At 48.5% G+C, this 16,285-nt stretch overlaps 1 protein-coding gene across 1 annotated transcript; it reads right to left on the reverse strand.

Moving 5' to 3' along the window:
• Window positions 1-1,510: 1,510 nt before the first annotated feature.
• LOC119824988 (proteasome maturation protein) lies at window positions 1,511-15,139 on the reverse strand. Its single transcript, XM_038345580.2, has 6 exons — window positions 15,052-15,139; window positions 12,614-12,711; window positions 9,563-9,623; window positions 8,807-8,908; window positions 5,325-5,418; window positions 1,511-1,672 (listed from the first exon to the last, which is right to left on the reverse strand). The coding sequence occupies exons 1-6, from the start codon at window positions 15,052-15,054 to the stop codon at window positions 1,605-1,607; spliced, it is 426 nt and encodes a 141-aa protein (XP_038201508.1). The 5' UTR covers window positions 15,055-15,139; the 3' UTR covers window positions 1,511-1,604.
• Window positions 15,140-16,285: the final 1,146 nt, after the last annotated feature.

Consider the following 16,285-nt stretch of genomic DNA (forward strand, 5'->3'; position numbering starts at 1 on the left):
GTTGGCATGACCCCCAGTGAAAATAAAGTGTGGGGGGACAACACACACCCACTACCACCCACTACACAGGAACTGATTAGAAGGCAGCAAGCGTATTTATAGTTCTGAAGGCAGCAGTGAACATGTGTCCAAGGGAAATGCTGTTTGCCAAACCCCAATTTCAGGGGTTAAAATCCCAACTCTTGTTGCACCCCTGCTTCTCCTTTATTCCTACTGTTATGAATTTTAATCGAATACTGATACAGCGATCAAAGCTTGGCGTCCTCCCTACCCCCACTTCATCTCCTCATGGTTAGGGGCTGTGAGTTAATAATGAGCTTCCAAGGAAACCCTTCAGGAGCTACTGATGCTTGCAGCCTCTTCTACCTGGCTGTGCATATGTCTTGAAGGATACCCCTGTCAACAAATGACAGCGTCGTGAGCTATGCTCGCAAACCGCTGAACTGATTCAATGAGGGGGCACAGGAAACCATCCGTAACTAGTCTGTCATTAGCACAACTCACAACAGAGAACTCAGGATCAATGCCTGAGTCCTCCCTTGGGGGTAGCGCTGTAGGGCAGAACCCTTCCTGGCTCTAACTCCAGTAGACAGTCAAAACAGAGTGCAGCAACAGGACAGCCAGTGTCTGCTGAGAATCACTTGCTGCTGCAAGTAACTGAGTGGTATACAGAGCCCTTTTCCAGCCGATCCGGAAGCTTCCTGTAAAGGACCTGGAATGTGAAGCAGCAGACTGGTAGCAGCGAGAACACTAAACTGTTCTCCAACACCGTCAGAGAGCATCTAAGAGGAAAACTGCAGAGGGACGTGCAAATCTCAAGGAACCCAAATGATTTCCCAACTGCAAACAAGCACCGCGGGCTCTAGATTAGGAAGCACCAGTAGATTTTGCTTCTCAGTTTTAGGTTATTCATTAGCAGCTTTCTTAGGACACCGAAGGCTATTTTAATATAAATGAGCCTCACACTGCAGAGGGGAGTCAGGAGGTGGGGGCAGTGCACACCTTTAATCCTAGCATTCAGAAGGCAGGTGGGTCTTTGAGTTCAAGGCCAGCCTGGTCTACAGAGTAAGTTCCAGGACAGCCAGAGCTACACAGGGAAGCCTTGTCTTGAAAAACAAATCAAAACAAAACAAAATAAGAAACAAGAAATCCTTAGTCAGGTGTGATGGTGCATGTCTTTAATCCCAGAACATGGGAGGCAGAGACTGGAGGATCCCTGTGAGCTTGAGGCTAGCCTGGTCTACACAGTGAGTTCCAAGTCAGCCTGAGCTAGATGATAACAGAGACTCTGTCTTAAAACAAAAAACAATCTAAAAACAAAACCCCTAAAGATGGTTATCTAAAATCAAGTTTACAGAAGAGGAGAAAGCAGGCTGAGCTGTGAAATTTGTAACGTTTAGTAGAAACACATATTCAGAACCCAGGCACCTGGGCTTTGCTGTAACCTCATAGCTCTCTTCTCAGCTTTACTCACGACCCAAAACTAAAGACCCACACACACACTTCCAAGTGACCAAGTGATCTCGTCAGCACTTTAATGTGTACGCCAGACTGTGACGGAGGCAGCTACAGGTGCACTCCTGCGTTCCTGCGCGGCACCCGCATCACAGCAAGCCCAGCTTGTGTTCCACCATGAGGTGTGGCTCGCCCATCAGCTCACTCTGTGACGGATCTGGGGGAAACAAAATCAGGCACAGGAATGACTCTTCAGACACAGACAGTGAGTTCAGGGGTCATCGTATGAGAACCCGAGACATTCAAAACCACCCCAATGTGACGATAAGCAGGCTGCCTGAGGCTGGAGCGCAGAAGTGACTGCAAAGGGGCCGAGGGAACTTGGGGTGAGCGGTCAAACAATTCTGCATCCTGACCGAGGGGACCCAGCTACACACATCTGTAGAGAACTGTCCACTTAAAAATGGATGTCCAATAGCATATCAGTCAGATACAATATAGGTGACTCAAGAAAAAGAACAGGGGGTTGGAGACATGGTCCAGCAGTTAAAAGCGCTAGCTGCCCTTCTAGAGGACCCAGGTTCGAATCCCAGCACCCACATGATGGCTCAGAACTGTCTGTAAATCCAGTAGCAGGAGACCTGGCACCCTCCTCACACAGACATACATGCAGGGTAAGCACCAATGCACATGAAAGCTTTTTGTTGAGACAGGGTTTCTATGTGTAGCCCTAGCTGTCTTGGACCTCACTCTGTAGACCAGGCTGGCCTCGAACTTAGAGATTCTCCTGTCTCTGCCTCCCTAGCACTGAGATTAAAGGTGTGTACCACCACTGCCCAGCTATAAGTAAATCTTTTAAAAAAAAAGTTTTTTTCAAAGTTCTGATGTTTTTGATGGCTTCTCACCTAAGCATTCACATTGCAAAAACATTTTTAAATGATTTATTTTTACTTTATGTGCATCGCTATTATGCCTGCATGTACGTCTGTGTGAGGGCCAGATGCCCTATAACTGCCATGTGGGTGCTTGTTCCTCTGGAAGAGCAAGCAGTCACTGCTCTTAACCACTGAGCCCTTCTCTAGCCTCTGCAAAAACATTGTATCTTTTCTGTTTCCTGCCCCACCACAGAGAAACAGAAATCAGAATTCCAAAGCAAGGTCATCTTAAACTCCATCACCACGTGTTAGAGACTAGAAAGCTGAACTGGACTGTAGTAAGACACCAAAAGCCTTCGCTGGGTCCCGTCAACAGGGGCTCCCTGGAAAGTCTCTGCCCTCAGCACCGACGGAGCCCAACGCACCAAACCAGCAGTGTGCACAACAAGAAACTAATGGATGCGGGAGCAAAGGGGGCTTGCCGAAACATGGAGAATCTGCTCGAGTGGTGTTTTAGGTTTCGAGTACACAGTTAACGCCCCTTCAGCTCCACCTTTTAATGCTCTGATTCTCAGAATGTGTCATCACGCTCGTCAAAACACAAGTACCCAGCAGCAAGGCACTAGTCCGCAAGTTAGGAGACGTGCCCTGGGCAACCAGGAGACAGGAGAAGCCTTTCCTGGAACCAAAGCTCATTTGCTGTAACTAAGGCGGCGAGGGGACCTTGGAAAGCCCAATTTTAACTTTCCTGGTGCTCTCATAAAATGTGCAGAACCAAGTTAGGTCCCTGAGGAAACGGAGCTGCAGTCTGGGCAGCGTGCAGAGAAGCAGTGAGTGTGCAGGTCACTCATGGGTGAACAAGAAAGACCCCAGGGAAGGGGTATGCAATGAATTAATGCAGTGCAGGGTGCCTTCCGGTAGCCATGACAGTTCTCAGCTATCCCTTCAGCGCACACACAGTTCTCAAGAGAGGACAGCGCACTAGAGCAGTCTCACTATGGTGGACATGAGCTCCCTCAACAGGAGAGCTCTGCAGCTAACTTCTACCTCACAGAGAGATGCAGTGAATGAACACAAAGCTCATTTCGTGACCTTCTGAGCGTAAAATTATGTAACATCAGAGCTCTGCCAAAGATGACTAGATGGGCCGGGCGGTGGTGGCGCAAACACCTTTAATCCCAGCACTCAGGAGGCAGAGACAGGAGGATCTCTGTGAGTTTGAGGTCAGCCTGGTCTATAGAGCGAGTCCCAGGACAGGCTCCAAAGCTACAGAGAAACCCTGTCTTGAAAAACGAAAACAAACAAACAAACAAAAAAGACTAAAGGGCTTTGAGTGCATTCTGGGTAAGCATCCAATATCTGTATGTGGTCTTCAGGTACTGGTTTATCCTGCAAGGCTGCCTTTCCAGCCTCCCCTTACTCCATGCTGTATCCGACTGGCTCCCATCACTCTACGAGCCAGTACCACACACACTGGGAATCTTGAAACAAGCACCATTCCTTAAGCACGCTTCTGCACACCTTGAGTCTACACCAGCGTACAGACTGACAATGACCTCTGTGCTCGGCACATAGATCACGACACTGCTGTGATCTGACTGCAGTGATTACCCCTCAGAGCATCAAGAGCTCCTCAGTGCGCTGAGACAAGGCCCACTCGGCTTCTCACAAGCCTGTGGCAGTCCCCAAAGACAGAGATGCCCACAAGAAGCAGCTCTAACGCCGGGCTTAAGTACCTGAGGAACCGTGGACATGAAGTCCTTTCTGGAACAAAACACCAACTATACAAGCACGCATCTCCCAACCCTCTCTTCACTCAGGAAGTGCAGTTCCGAGACCAACAGGTGCTGTCATCTGGACACGTGCTATCGGGAAGTCTCCCGTGTCTATCCTCCAGCAATCCACAGCAGGCTAGCTGCTGTCAGACCCCGCATCTACCATTTCTCTGGCCTCAAACAGCCTTCCCTCTGATTTTAATTGAGGAATCAACTTATGTATTAGATTCTGGAGGCGCCTGTCCCTCCCAACACAACATTACTTAAATTCCCAAAATTTATCATAATCTGTCCTTTCCTGCTTTAGCTCAACATGTGATTCCTCCACCTGAAGGCAGAGCCAAGGTTCACTCTTTTGTACTCAGAGTAAAAAATAAAAAAGCACTTTTTTCCAATGCCTTCATATGTGACTGAATTAATGTTCAAAACTTCCTTTTTGCTCTCTTTCTTAACATGCAAATACAGAAGACTTTTATGTGAGCCAATTTTATAACTTATTAACTTTTATTTAAAGCTAAGAAATGGACCGAACTGTCACCTTAGTAGTCTGAGTGGCTTACGAACATTGCCCGCATTCACAGTCCCCTCAGGGAACAATGGCTCACTGGACTTCAGCTGCGTCCACCACCAAGTGGCAGTAAGATAAATACAGTGCAGGTGTGCAGGCTTCTCCACCTCCCCCGCACTGCTGGGGTGGACCTGGTAGAGGCTGTGCACAGGGCAGGTCTGGAAGAAGCAGAAGTTGCTGCATGCATGGCTCCTACTCAGAAGTTACCCATCTCAGCCACAATACCATTCCTGGGGAACATGGGGAAGAGTGCAGGCTCTTCCTTCCTCCTCACCTCCCACCTCGGCACTCAGATTGCTGGACGGGGTGTGAAACTGTACAGGACATTTGCATCTAATTCCTCTGTTATCTGAAAACCAGTCCCACAGATGTGACACACACACACACACACACACACACACACACACACACACACGCCGATGGAGTGCCCGAGGGCAGGACCGACATCAGGAGTAGAGCAGATGCTAAAGAGACGGAAATGCACAATCTCAGGACAACAAGCTGCCCAGAGTGATTACCATGAAATCCCATCTTAGGGCTGTGAATACACACAATGACTCCAACCGGCCTTGATTCCCCCGGGGACACTGACTCTGTTGGCTGCGATCCCCTTGTATAGTACAGGGGTCCATAGTGTTGAGCGTCACTCACCATTAAGAATATCCTCAAAACCAATGGTCTCATCATTGCCCCGCAGAATATCCAGCGACAGGTTTGAGCTTGGAAGGAATGGAAGACGCTGAACCTGGGGGAAAAGAGAAAGGGGCGGTGTTAGAAAAATCGAGGGGAAAGGCAGACTGTGTGCCATAATCCCATGCTCTTCCATGCTTTATTTGAAAAATTTACAAAACTAAGTAAAACTGCAATTTAGACAGTGGGAAAAAAAAGAATTCAATTTAGGTGCAGACCAAGTTTTAAGGTGTGTTGGCATGGGAACAGTAACTTTTACTAACTAACCCTTCATGTCTGCCTGTGTTTTAGGGTATTGCTTCTGTTGGGGGTGGGGTCACATACCATGTGACTGTTGTGGGATACCTGTACACTGTACGAAGATGCACTGCTGTGATTGGTGCAATAAAGAGCTGAGGGGCCAATAGCTCGGCAGCAGGCATAGGCGGGACTTTCAAACAGAGAGAGCTCTGGGAAGAAGAAAGGAGTCGCCAGCTGGACAAAGAGGAGGCAGAACATGCAGGAGGAGAGAGGTAAAAGCCACAAGCCACAGGGCAGGAGGTAGATGAACAGAAACGGGTTAATTTAGGTTGTAGGAGCTAAGTTAAAAACAAGCTAAGCCAAGGCCAAGCTCCCTAATTAGTAAGAAGACTCTGTGATGTTCTACGGAGGCTGGCTAGCGGGACAGAGACGGACTCATTCCATGTGATGAAAAGCAAAGCCAACTCCCAGAGCCGAACACAACACCTCACTTGAGCACAGGGAGACCAGGTTTCTGAGGAATCCATCCCAGGCGAGCGAGCATCGCTCCACTGAGCAAAGGACACCTCACTCCTATGCTGTTCTGCACTGCTTAGAATAAAGGTAAAACACAACCTTTTCTTTTTCTTTTTTTTTTTTTTGGTTTTTTTCGAGACAGGGTTTCCCTGTAGTTTCTAGAGCCTATCCTGGAACTAGCTCTTGTAGACCAGGCTGGCCTCGAACTCAGAGATCCGCCTGCCTCTGCCTCCCGAGTGCTGGGATTAAAGGCGTGCGCCACCACCGCCCGGCAAACACAACCTTTTCAAACGCAGTGGTAACTGACAATGCAGACCAAGCTCACTTGTACGGCTTTTAAATCAGTGTCCTTCAGCCAATGGAACCTCTTCTGTCAAGCCCTAAAGGCAGATAGACTGGCAACCAAGTGAGGCATCAGCGAAGCACAGGCTGTGCAGGCAGAAACATCTGGACTCACATTCTGACTGCCACTGACCCAATCACACAGCTTTGTGTAAGTCACCGTCTGAGGGGGCGGACACAAACAGGGTGTGCTGTATGTGGCAACCGCTACTACAGCTGGTGCTCAACACACTCAACCACACACAGCCTGCACACGGCAACCGCTGCCACGGCTGGCGCTCAGCACACTCAACCACACACAGCCTGCACACGGCAACCGCTGCTACAGTCAGTGCCCAACACACTCAAACGTGACCAAACTCAGTTTTCAGTCCTGCTGCAGATCACTTTACACTTTACCAAGAGGATGAAGTGGTCAGCAACCAATGACGCTAGGACTGAAACCCCATCACCATCTGCAGAGACGGTTACAGGGAGACCTACCCTTACCATTCAGACTGAAGATACTATTCTCAATTGCCAACAGACTAAGGTGTTATTTGATCTTTACAATGTGAAAAACTTTCTCCAGTTGCCACTCAAAATCAAAAAAGAAGAAGCATGGAAAGGAGAGAAGGAAGAGGAAGAAGCAGAAATAGAAACAGGAACCTATGAATGGAGAAGAAAGCAAAGGGTCTGGGAGGCGGTTAAGTCAGGGACAACCGCGAAAGAGCATCCAAAGTGGGGCTTGCAAAATACAAGCAAAGGACCAGGAAAACAAGGACTGGACACTGAGCAAAGCTTTTTGACAAAATGGTAGTAAAAACTCAGGCCATCTATTTTACTAGCAATATGTAACTTACATCAAGGCAGACAGGAAATAGAGGATGCTAACAGTTCTGTGGCAAACACTGTTCCATGGAATCTTCAGGACAGCCCTGTGCTGTTCGCACTGTCTTTCCATCTCACACCAACAAGGGACTGAGAGATGGCTCAGCAGTGAAGAGCATGGGCTGCTCTCCCGGGAAACCAGGTTCCCAGCACCAATATGGACAATAAGAAGAGCTTGTAACTCAGTTCCCAGGGGATCTGGCCTCTGCAAACACTACACACATGGTGCATAGACATATCTGCAAACACGCATGTAAAATAAGACTAAATAAACCTTAAACAGCAACAAATGTGCTTCAGACTGTTACTCTGGAGTGTTTAGATTAGATGGTACAGCCTATACTCAGACTTGAGCCATTTCATTTAAAGCCACTTTAGAGCCTTATTCTGGTAAAGCAATACTTAAAGTAGCTTCCAGAACCACCAGCCTATAAAGCCAATGGCATTCATAGCACTGACCGCAAGACTCAAGGTTAGCTGGCGAGAGAAAGGAATCCACAGTAGCAGGAAACAAATGCGGGAAGGCCCAAAGCAGGAAGCAAGAAGTCAAACCATCAGGCAGTTGGGTTTCATCCAGAAGGCAGAGTGAGGAGCATATCCAGTGAGATCTGCTTTACAGGCACTCTGGGTGGAGAGCAGGGGCCCAGAGGAGCAGGGCGAGAATCGCTGCAGCAGAATGCACAAGCAGAGTAAGGACCAGATGTCTTGGGGCGGGAGCAACAAGGCTCTGAGTGAGGTGACCCCGGCTTATGCTCCAGTCTGCCTTAGGCAGAAGCTATTCGCCCACAAGTCATGAGCACTAAAGAGTTATTCTTCATGGGACCATGGGAATCCGAGGTGCCGGGTGGGCCTTCCAACCAAGGACAGGAGAACTTCTAAAAGTCAGCAGCACATGAGAAACGACGAGGACAGGCAGAAGACAGTGAGGGACAAGCAGAGCAGTACTAACAAAACCAGCACTTCAGCTAACAGACCAAAGGAACCACACACAACGGGAAAAGGGTGTCGGAGAGGAAGGGGACATAGTTTAAGGTCTGTGAACATCACGGGGAAAAGGAAGGAGCTTTGTGTGTCTACTACTACGGTGTTAAAGTGAAACGGGGTGAGAAAATGTCTGCACTGTTTGGGAGTGAACTCCCCCACGTGCTGGAGCCGGGAGCCACGGGCACAGACGAAGAGAAAACAAAGGTGTCCTGGACAGACAGGGAGTTGTTCCCGGAAGTAGTGTGATGCGACGGAATCCAGAACACGGGCAGGGGACGGCTCGCACAGGCGGAAGGACGTGTGCGCGCAGCCACTCCTGAAGCAACAGGTTCACCCAGCTGTATATCGACAGGAACCCACAGAGGGCACAGAAACAAAGGCCGACAGCTGTTTCCAGACACGCATCTACACCGTGAAGACACTCTCCATTTAACGGCTCTGCCTCTGTGAAGTAGGAAGACACCGGCACACGTGGGACAGAGGACACCCACCTGCTGCACCGCCTTGAATTCCATCTGTAACTTCAGGGGAGCAAACAGTCCCTGGATGTTCCTCAGGGTGGAAAAGTTCATCTTGTCTTGGTTGAGCTGGAACTGGAGAAGAGAGAGCAACTCTGACCGAGTGCTTGTTACGAAGGCACCAGCGCTGCTCGGAATACACCACGCTGGCGACGCTGAGGCTGAGCCCCTCCCACAACTGATATAAAAGTGCATTCGCTAATTTTGCCTTGATAAACTCGGTAACGTTTACATCTGTACAGCTGTGTGTGTGGTGTACCTATGTGTTCACGATGTCAGCCTGCAACCGAGGGCAGAGGTCAACACCAGGCCTCTTCTCAAGAGTTCCCCACCTTATTTTGTGAAGACATGGTTTCTCACTGAGCACAGAGCTCACAGATTCAGCTGGGCTGGCCAGTGAGCACCAGGGATCTGCCTGTCTCCTCTCCTCCCAACTCCCTCCTCTGTACCCAGAATGGTATCCCAATTTTGTTGTTGTTGTTGTTTTTTTCGAGACAGGGTTTCTCTGTGGGTTTGGAGCCTGTCCTGGAACTAGCTCTTGTAGAACAGGCTGGTCTCGAACTCACAGAGATCCGCCTGCCTCTGCCTCCGGAGTGCTGGGATTAAAGGCGTGCGCCACCACCTCCCGGCTTCCCCAAGGTCTTCTAATGTGAACTCAACCCCCCCCCCCCCACCTCCTTCTATTTGTCTAGCAGAGGATAGAAAGAAAGCCACAGGTAACATACTCACATTTTTTTCTGATAATTCAAGAGGATGGCTGGGCAAAAGTTCATTTTTCACACACGAAAACCTAAAGGGAGAAAAACAAAATATGTAACAGATCACACATCATTCTCCACCGCAGGGTAAGCTGCATGTGTAACTGCAGTTCCGGGCCGGGGGTGAGCTCAGTAGGTGAGCATCAGCAAGCAAGAGGCCTGGGGCACGATCCCCCCAACACCCTCAAAACTGTGATTACACAACAGGAGTGTGCAAGGGAGCTCTCTGGAGGTGAGAACCTTGTTCTCATCGTGATGGTGTCGACCAGTACAAGAACAGAAACCTTTGGTAAAACACAGAAAACTATGAATGAGAAGACAGCCAGATTAAAAACATGTCTGTTACAGACAACGGTACTCAAGATTCCAATTACTAGAGGGGGCTTCCCAGAGATGGATACTAACTCATGTCCTCTGTCTGTAACAAAGATTGAAAGCAAGACCACCGAAAAGCCTATGGATAGCTATTTTTACATATTTTTTTAACCAATTACTTCTTTCCCCTGAGTTTCATTTTTATTTTGATGTCTTTCCTAGATTCTCATGTAAATCTTCTAATAAAGAATTTTAAATTGTTTTAAAAGAGTTTACTAAGCATGTGTTTATTCTCCCTGGCACTCTGAAGGGACGCTCTCCTAGGACAGAACAGCTAAATACCAAGTGTGTCTTTTCTAAAGCTTTGTCAAACCACATGCTTAAGGGACCCATAGCTGGATCCAGACCAGTGGTCACTGCCAAGCTAAGGACTGTCTAAGGCAACGTTTGGGGGCTGAAAGAAACCCTAGGCACTGGGTACTGTCTATAGACAGAACGTCTTTGGAGAGGCAAGCCACAAAATCGGCTCTTTGAATGCAGTCTTACTGGCTAATTGGGAAGAAAAGAAGTAACATTTGATGTGGAAGGAAAAACTCACCAGGACTTGGTTGGCAACTAGCCTATTAGTTTTCTTTAAAGATTTATTTATTTTTATTTGATCTGTGAGTGTCTGGTGCATAAATGTATGTTCCCCCTGTGCATGCCTGGTTCTCACAGAGCCAGAGGAGTGTATGTGCCTGATGCCCAGAAATGGAGTTACAGGCGGTCAGGAGTAAGGACAAGTGCTCTTCCCTGCTGAGCCGTCTCTCCAGCCCTCTGCCTAATAATTTTATAATAAATCAAATTACACCTCCAACTCAAGAGGCAATATTCTACAAATCCCAAAGGGATTGAGTGCGTGCCCAGACCCAGCACTAGAGTACCATTCCATTGCAGGAAAAGTCGACATTCAAAGTAAGATGTAAATTCCTTACAATCTCTGGATGGGTATCTATGGGAAGCCCTATTGGTCTTGTGTGACTGAGCAGAAAGGGATGTGCTAAGGACAGGCTACTAGAAACATGTGTCTAAACACAAAGGAAATTACAGATGCAGGCACGACAGGGAGCTGGGAAAGAGAAACAGCAGCAGCCAACTCTCGCAGCCTGGTCACAGCAGGCACCACATAGGTGTTTCCAGAGATAACTCCCACAGCAAGAGATGCGCTGTTAGTCCCGTCATATCTGAGAACACTGAGACAGTCAATTTAACAACCTGTCAAGAGACACGCATCCAGGGGACAGGAGAGCTGGAACCCACGCCAGGGAGCTGCAGCGTATCACCCTTTCTCTCTCTCCCCCTTTTTATTTTTTGTTGAAAATAGACTTATTTCATATATTATATTCTGATCAATTCTGATCACCATTTCCCCTCCCCTAGATCCTCCCAGGACCCCTCACCTCCCAACCACCCAAATCCACACCTTTTCTTTCTCACATTAGAAAACAAACAGGTAAATAATTATAATAATAATAATAATAGTAATAATACAAATAAACAAACCAGAATAGGACAAAAGACAAAGAGCCAAAGAAAAAGCACAAGGCACACAGACAGTCACGGAGACGCAAACATTTGTAAACACAGAAATCCCATAAAAACCAGAAACCATAAGACATAAGCAAAAAGGCCTGTAAGGTTTGGGTAGGGGGGAACCTCCAAGTTACAAGTTTGTTTTGTGTTGGCTGCCACCGCTGGGCATGGAGCTTGCCCTTAAGAGTGGTTTGTTTACGCACTCCTACTCCATTGAACAAAACTCCCTATTCCTTTGCAAGAGGTTATCAATTGGAGATAGCTTCTGGGTTAGGGATGGGGGGGCTTTGTCTACTTCCTGTCTCAGCACTGGGACCCGATCTGGCTCAGACCTTGTGCGGGCTCCTTGCACGGTCTCTGTGAGTTCCTATGTGCGCCAGTTCTGTTCCGTAGAGAAGACCTTGTTTCTCTGCTGTACATCAATCACACCTTAAGAGAAACTTGGGTTTTCACATGTGTGTGCACAGCACACAGGTAATGCACAGGCAGGCCCGAAGTTGACATTAAGTGTCTTCTGTGTTGCTCTCCACCTTATATTCTGAGGCAGGGTCACTCACTCACTAAACAACAGATTGTTCAGTGAGACTGGCTAGGTTGACTTGGTTTTTAATATGGGTGCCAGGGATCCAAACTCAAGCCATACTTGCCCAGTCTGGGGTCAGTCATTTTAGCTGCTACATTCTAGTGTATCCAATAGAAAAGTTAAGTATTCCAGCAACTAGTAACATCAGGAGGTCAATGCCTCTATGAGTTATGAGCAGCTAAGAATCCTACCAAATCAAGGGCCAGGGCAATCTTATCTCAGTGGTGGAGCACTTACCTCCCACTGTATGACATCTCAGGTCTAATCCCCAGGAAACCCCATAGAATCCTCCAGTCATCCCACAGGGTACCATGCACTAGGAGGATGCCCTGCTCTTACTCTGATGAGATGCTTATCCCACTGCAAGGACCACGAGATGCTTATCCCACTGCAAGGACCACGTAGGTCTCCCCCTCTCCACACTCTATCTGAGGAAGTCACTTACTACAACCCAAACTCAATACACATTTATAGCCTTTCAAAAAGACGACCTTGAAAAGAACCCATACAAAGCACTTCCTTAGCACAAGGCAGCCACAACCCCCAACATACCCTTTCCGGAGAAGATCATGACTCTCGAAGGGCCCACTGGCTGACAGCTCCGTAACTGGAATGCTGTCCTTCAGCTGCGACCCCAGGCCTCTGGCGTTCTGCAACACAAAGTTAGCACAGCAGTTAAAAGACAGACACAGATAAAGGCTGTGCCCTCAAGGAGCCCGGGATCTACACAGATAGAGCCTGAAGTAGTGGCAGCCATCACACAGGGCACAGTGAGTAATGCCACATTTGGGGGAAGAAGGACTCTTGCTCTGACTTTTTAATGTGCCAGTAGGGAAAGCATTTTATGAAAAAAAAAAATGACATAAAGACATGAGCATAAAAGCCGGGCGGTGGTGGCGCACGCCTTTAATCCCAGCACACGGGAGGCAGAGGTGGGTAGATCTCTGTGAGTTCGAGGCCAGCCTGGTCTATAAGAGCTAGTTCCAGGACAGGCTCCAAAGCTGCAGAGAAACCCTGTCTCGAAAAACAAAACCAACCAAACAAAAAAAGACATGAGCATACAAACAAACGACAATCAGTCTGAGACGACCGACTAACATATTAATGAAGTGGCAAAATTCAAATCTCTCTCTCTCTCTCTCTCTCTCTCTCTCTCTCTCTCTCTCTCACACACACACACACACACACACACACACACACACACAAAACACCTGAATTCTGCCCTAAAATTGACAGTCTTGGAAGGTTTACGGTAAGACCAACCAGATTTACTTCACTGGAAAGAGACCTCCCTTAGTTTAAAGCAACGTTTAACACAAGGTAAAGGCGGAGGACAGAACATTAGGGAACACCGATCCTTATGGACAGATCTATGAACAACAATAAAAGACAAGGAGTTAAAGCATGACACCTAGGAACATGAGGTCATAGGAACCTAAAGAGAAGCGGGGGGGGGGGGGGGGAGTTACCATAAGTAAAAATAAATGCAGCTAATTGAGATGTCGTGAAAGATACAAGCAGCGCCTCTGGAACTGATACACTGTCACCTCTAGCTAACATCACTATCTGCTCGGGTACAGAGACGTGCAAGCCTGTGGGTAACCTGGTGTCTAACGCTAGTCTAGAACCAACTATTCTGAGAACGCAACTTTTTAATAGATTTCGTTCATGAGAGGGGGTGCTATGTCATAAGCACCCCTTGGGTCTTGCTTGAGCCTCACCAATTTTCCAATTCTGCATAGCAAGGTTTCCCTAAAAAACACAACATTGAGGGGCAGTGGTGGCATGCGCCTTTAATCCCAGCACTAGGGAGGCAGAGGCAGGCGGATCTCTGTGAGTTTGAGGCCAGCCTGGTCTACAAGAGCGAGTTCAAGGACAGGCTCCAAAGCTTCCGAGAAACCCTGTCTCAAAAAACAAAACCAAAGCAAACAAAAACAAAAAAAACCCAAAATACCTCACCACCAAACTGCTAAAGACCTCTTTTATGCTTCATTAACATCAGCGAAATAAAGTCCAGGGTCCTGAGTCTGCAAATCAAGAGCCTACACTGCGCCCATCCCTTCTCACAGGCAACCACGGTGGATCAGGAGGAGAACCTGTAATACAGCATAGACTGTCACCTACTCTGTGGCTTCCAGGACCGGACCCATGTGATGCTTTCCCAATGCTAACTGACATCACCACTCTACATTCCTCCTGCGGACTGCTTTACTGAAAAGTGACAACGGAGAGTTCTCTATGCACTCTAGTATTGCTGTCCTCGTCTTTCCGATGTCCTGGAAAATATCAGGACTCCGAAAGGTCCTACCTAGTACAATGTCAGATAAAAGTCAGTCTACAAAGATCTAAAACCATTCTCTTTTCAGAGTGTTCCTCACACGCCTTTACAACAGTTAGCGGTGTTTGCTAACTCAAGCTTTCTGGGCGTGGTCAGGTGGGCGGCAAGGAGTGCTTGTATCAGGTCTGTGCCACGGTGACTCAGGAGTCTGCTCAAGGAGAAACAGAAAGTGGGAAAGGAGGAGAGGCCAGAAGGGGGAGAGAGGGAGTTCAAATACTAACCAATACAGACAAACTGCGCCCCAACTCATGGCACAGGGAGAGATGTTTGTAAACCCAGGCTGAGTTGTATAAATGCGACCTGCGGTCGTGGGCAGAGCTTGGGGCTGGAGGCTCCAGTCACCCCGAGGGAGAGGGAGAGTGGCGGTATAAACACCCACACAAGGCTCGGCTTTCAGACGTGCCCTGTGCGTCCGCGCCACTACCGGGAAGGAGCGCACAGGCCTGGGAGGCCCCGGGGACCAAAGCGCGCGGTCCTACGGGAACCAGCACCACGCGAGAGCGTGCAGCCCGAGTCATGTCCACGCTAGACTCCCTTCGGGAGCGCGCAGCCAGGATCATCCTCGAACCAGACACCCGCCGGGACCGCGCAGCCGTGATCGTGCCCGCGCCACCAACACCCGCCGCGATCACGGCCATTCGCGCTCACTCACCATCTTGGAAACCGCTCGGCACAAACCTCTAAACCCGCTACAGTCAGCCGGCCAGGCTGCTCACTTCCGTTTCCGGGGCCGAGCCCCCCACATCCGCCGGAAGTGCGTCCGTCCGGCCAGGAAGGAAAGAGGGCGTGGGAGGAGTAGGGAGTCTCTCTGTGCCGGGGCTCCCACGCTTGCGATCCCGGGGGAGCGAGGGTCAAGGGCGCAGGTCGTGTGTGCGCTGGGCCTGGACTCGCGTGGACAGTTTTAGATAGGCGTGTGCAGATGCATAGACTTCCCATAGGCTATGCAAAGAGGTCTGGGGCACGGTTTGCATGAAGTTCTACGGGTAAAGGGTAAAGCAAAACTCTGACAAGAGGCTTTTACATTTTTATAAGTCGAAGATCCAAGGCTTGGTGTGTGTGTGTGTGTGTGTGTGTGTGTGTGTGTGTGTGTGTGTGTGTGTGTGTGTGTGTGTGTGTGTGTGTGTGTGTGTGTGTGTGTGTGACCCAAAGAAAGGAGCAAGCTAACTTGGTCACTGAGCTACAACCGCAGGCGGACTCCAAGGGTTATGGTGTGGGTGTTGTCAAACTTGGGAAGGAAGGGGGTCATAACCTTTGTTCCAAGTCAGGTCCGGGCACCCGACCTCAATAAGCCAGATAAAATCGGAAGGCAGAAAAAAAAGAGGCTTAGTCAATGTGACCACACTGGGAAGACACAAAGACTTGGAAGCTCACTGGAACTAAATCCCTATTTCAATAAAGTGTGTGTGTGGTGTGTGTGTGGTGTGTGTGTGTAGCAATTTGAGTCAGTGTCATCATAGTTAATATGTATTAGGCTCTTATAGCTACATACATGCTCTCATATCAACATACTGCATAACCCACGAGTCATATCCCTACGTCTTTCCATTAAATTTAAGAATTTCTTAAAAATGCTTTGTTTGACTGGATGTGTGTATCATGTATGCGCCGGGTGCCCTCGCTCCTTTGTGATGGTTTGCTGTATTTGCCAACACAAGTCTGGGAATCTCCTACACTTCCAAAAGACCCAGGTTCATTTCCCATCACCCCTATCAGTGGCTCACAACCACCTGTAACTCCAGCTCTGGAGATTCAATACTCTCTTATGGCCTTGGCAGGCACTGCACTTGGGTACACAGACACATACACATGAATAAAAATCAATTTTAAGAAGGCTAACCATCATGATACCAGTATTGCTTTGATCCATGAACTCTTGATACACTGCA

Source organism: Arvicola amphibius, chromosome 10 (genome assembly GCF_903992535.2).
Source record: "Arvicola amphibius chromosome 10, mArvAmp1.2, whole genome shotgun sequence".
Classification (NCBI taxonomy): domain Eukaryota; kingdom Metazoa; phylum Chordata; class Mammalia; order Rodentia; family Cricetidae; genus Arvicola; species Arvicola amphibius.

What these genes read in the sequence shown, in the direction of transcription:
- LOC119824988 (XM_038345580.2), bottom strand. An exon ending in TTGAATTATCAGAAAAAAAT is followed by an intron (nt 8,909 to 9,562) that starts GTGAGTATGTTA and finishes TCTCTTCTCCAG; the next exon opens with TTCCAGCTCAACCAAGACAA. An exon ending in AATTCAAGGCGGTGCAGCAG is followed by an intron (nt 5,419 to 8,806) that starts GTGGGTGTCCTC and finishes CTTTTCCCCCAG; the next exon opens with GTTCAGCGTCTTCCATTCCT.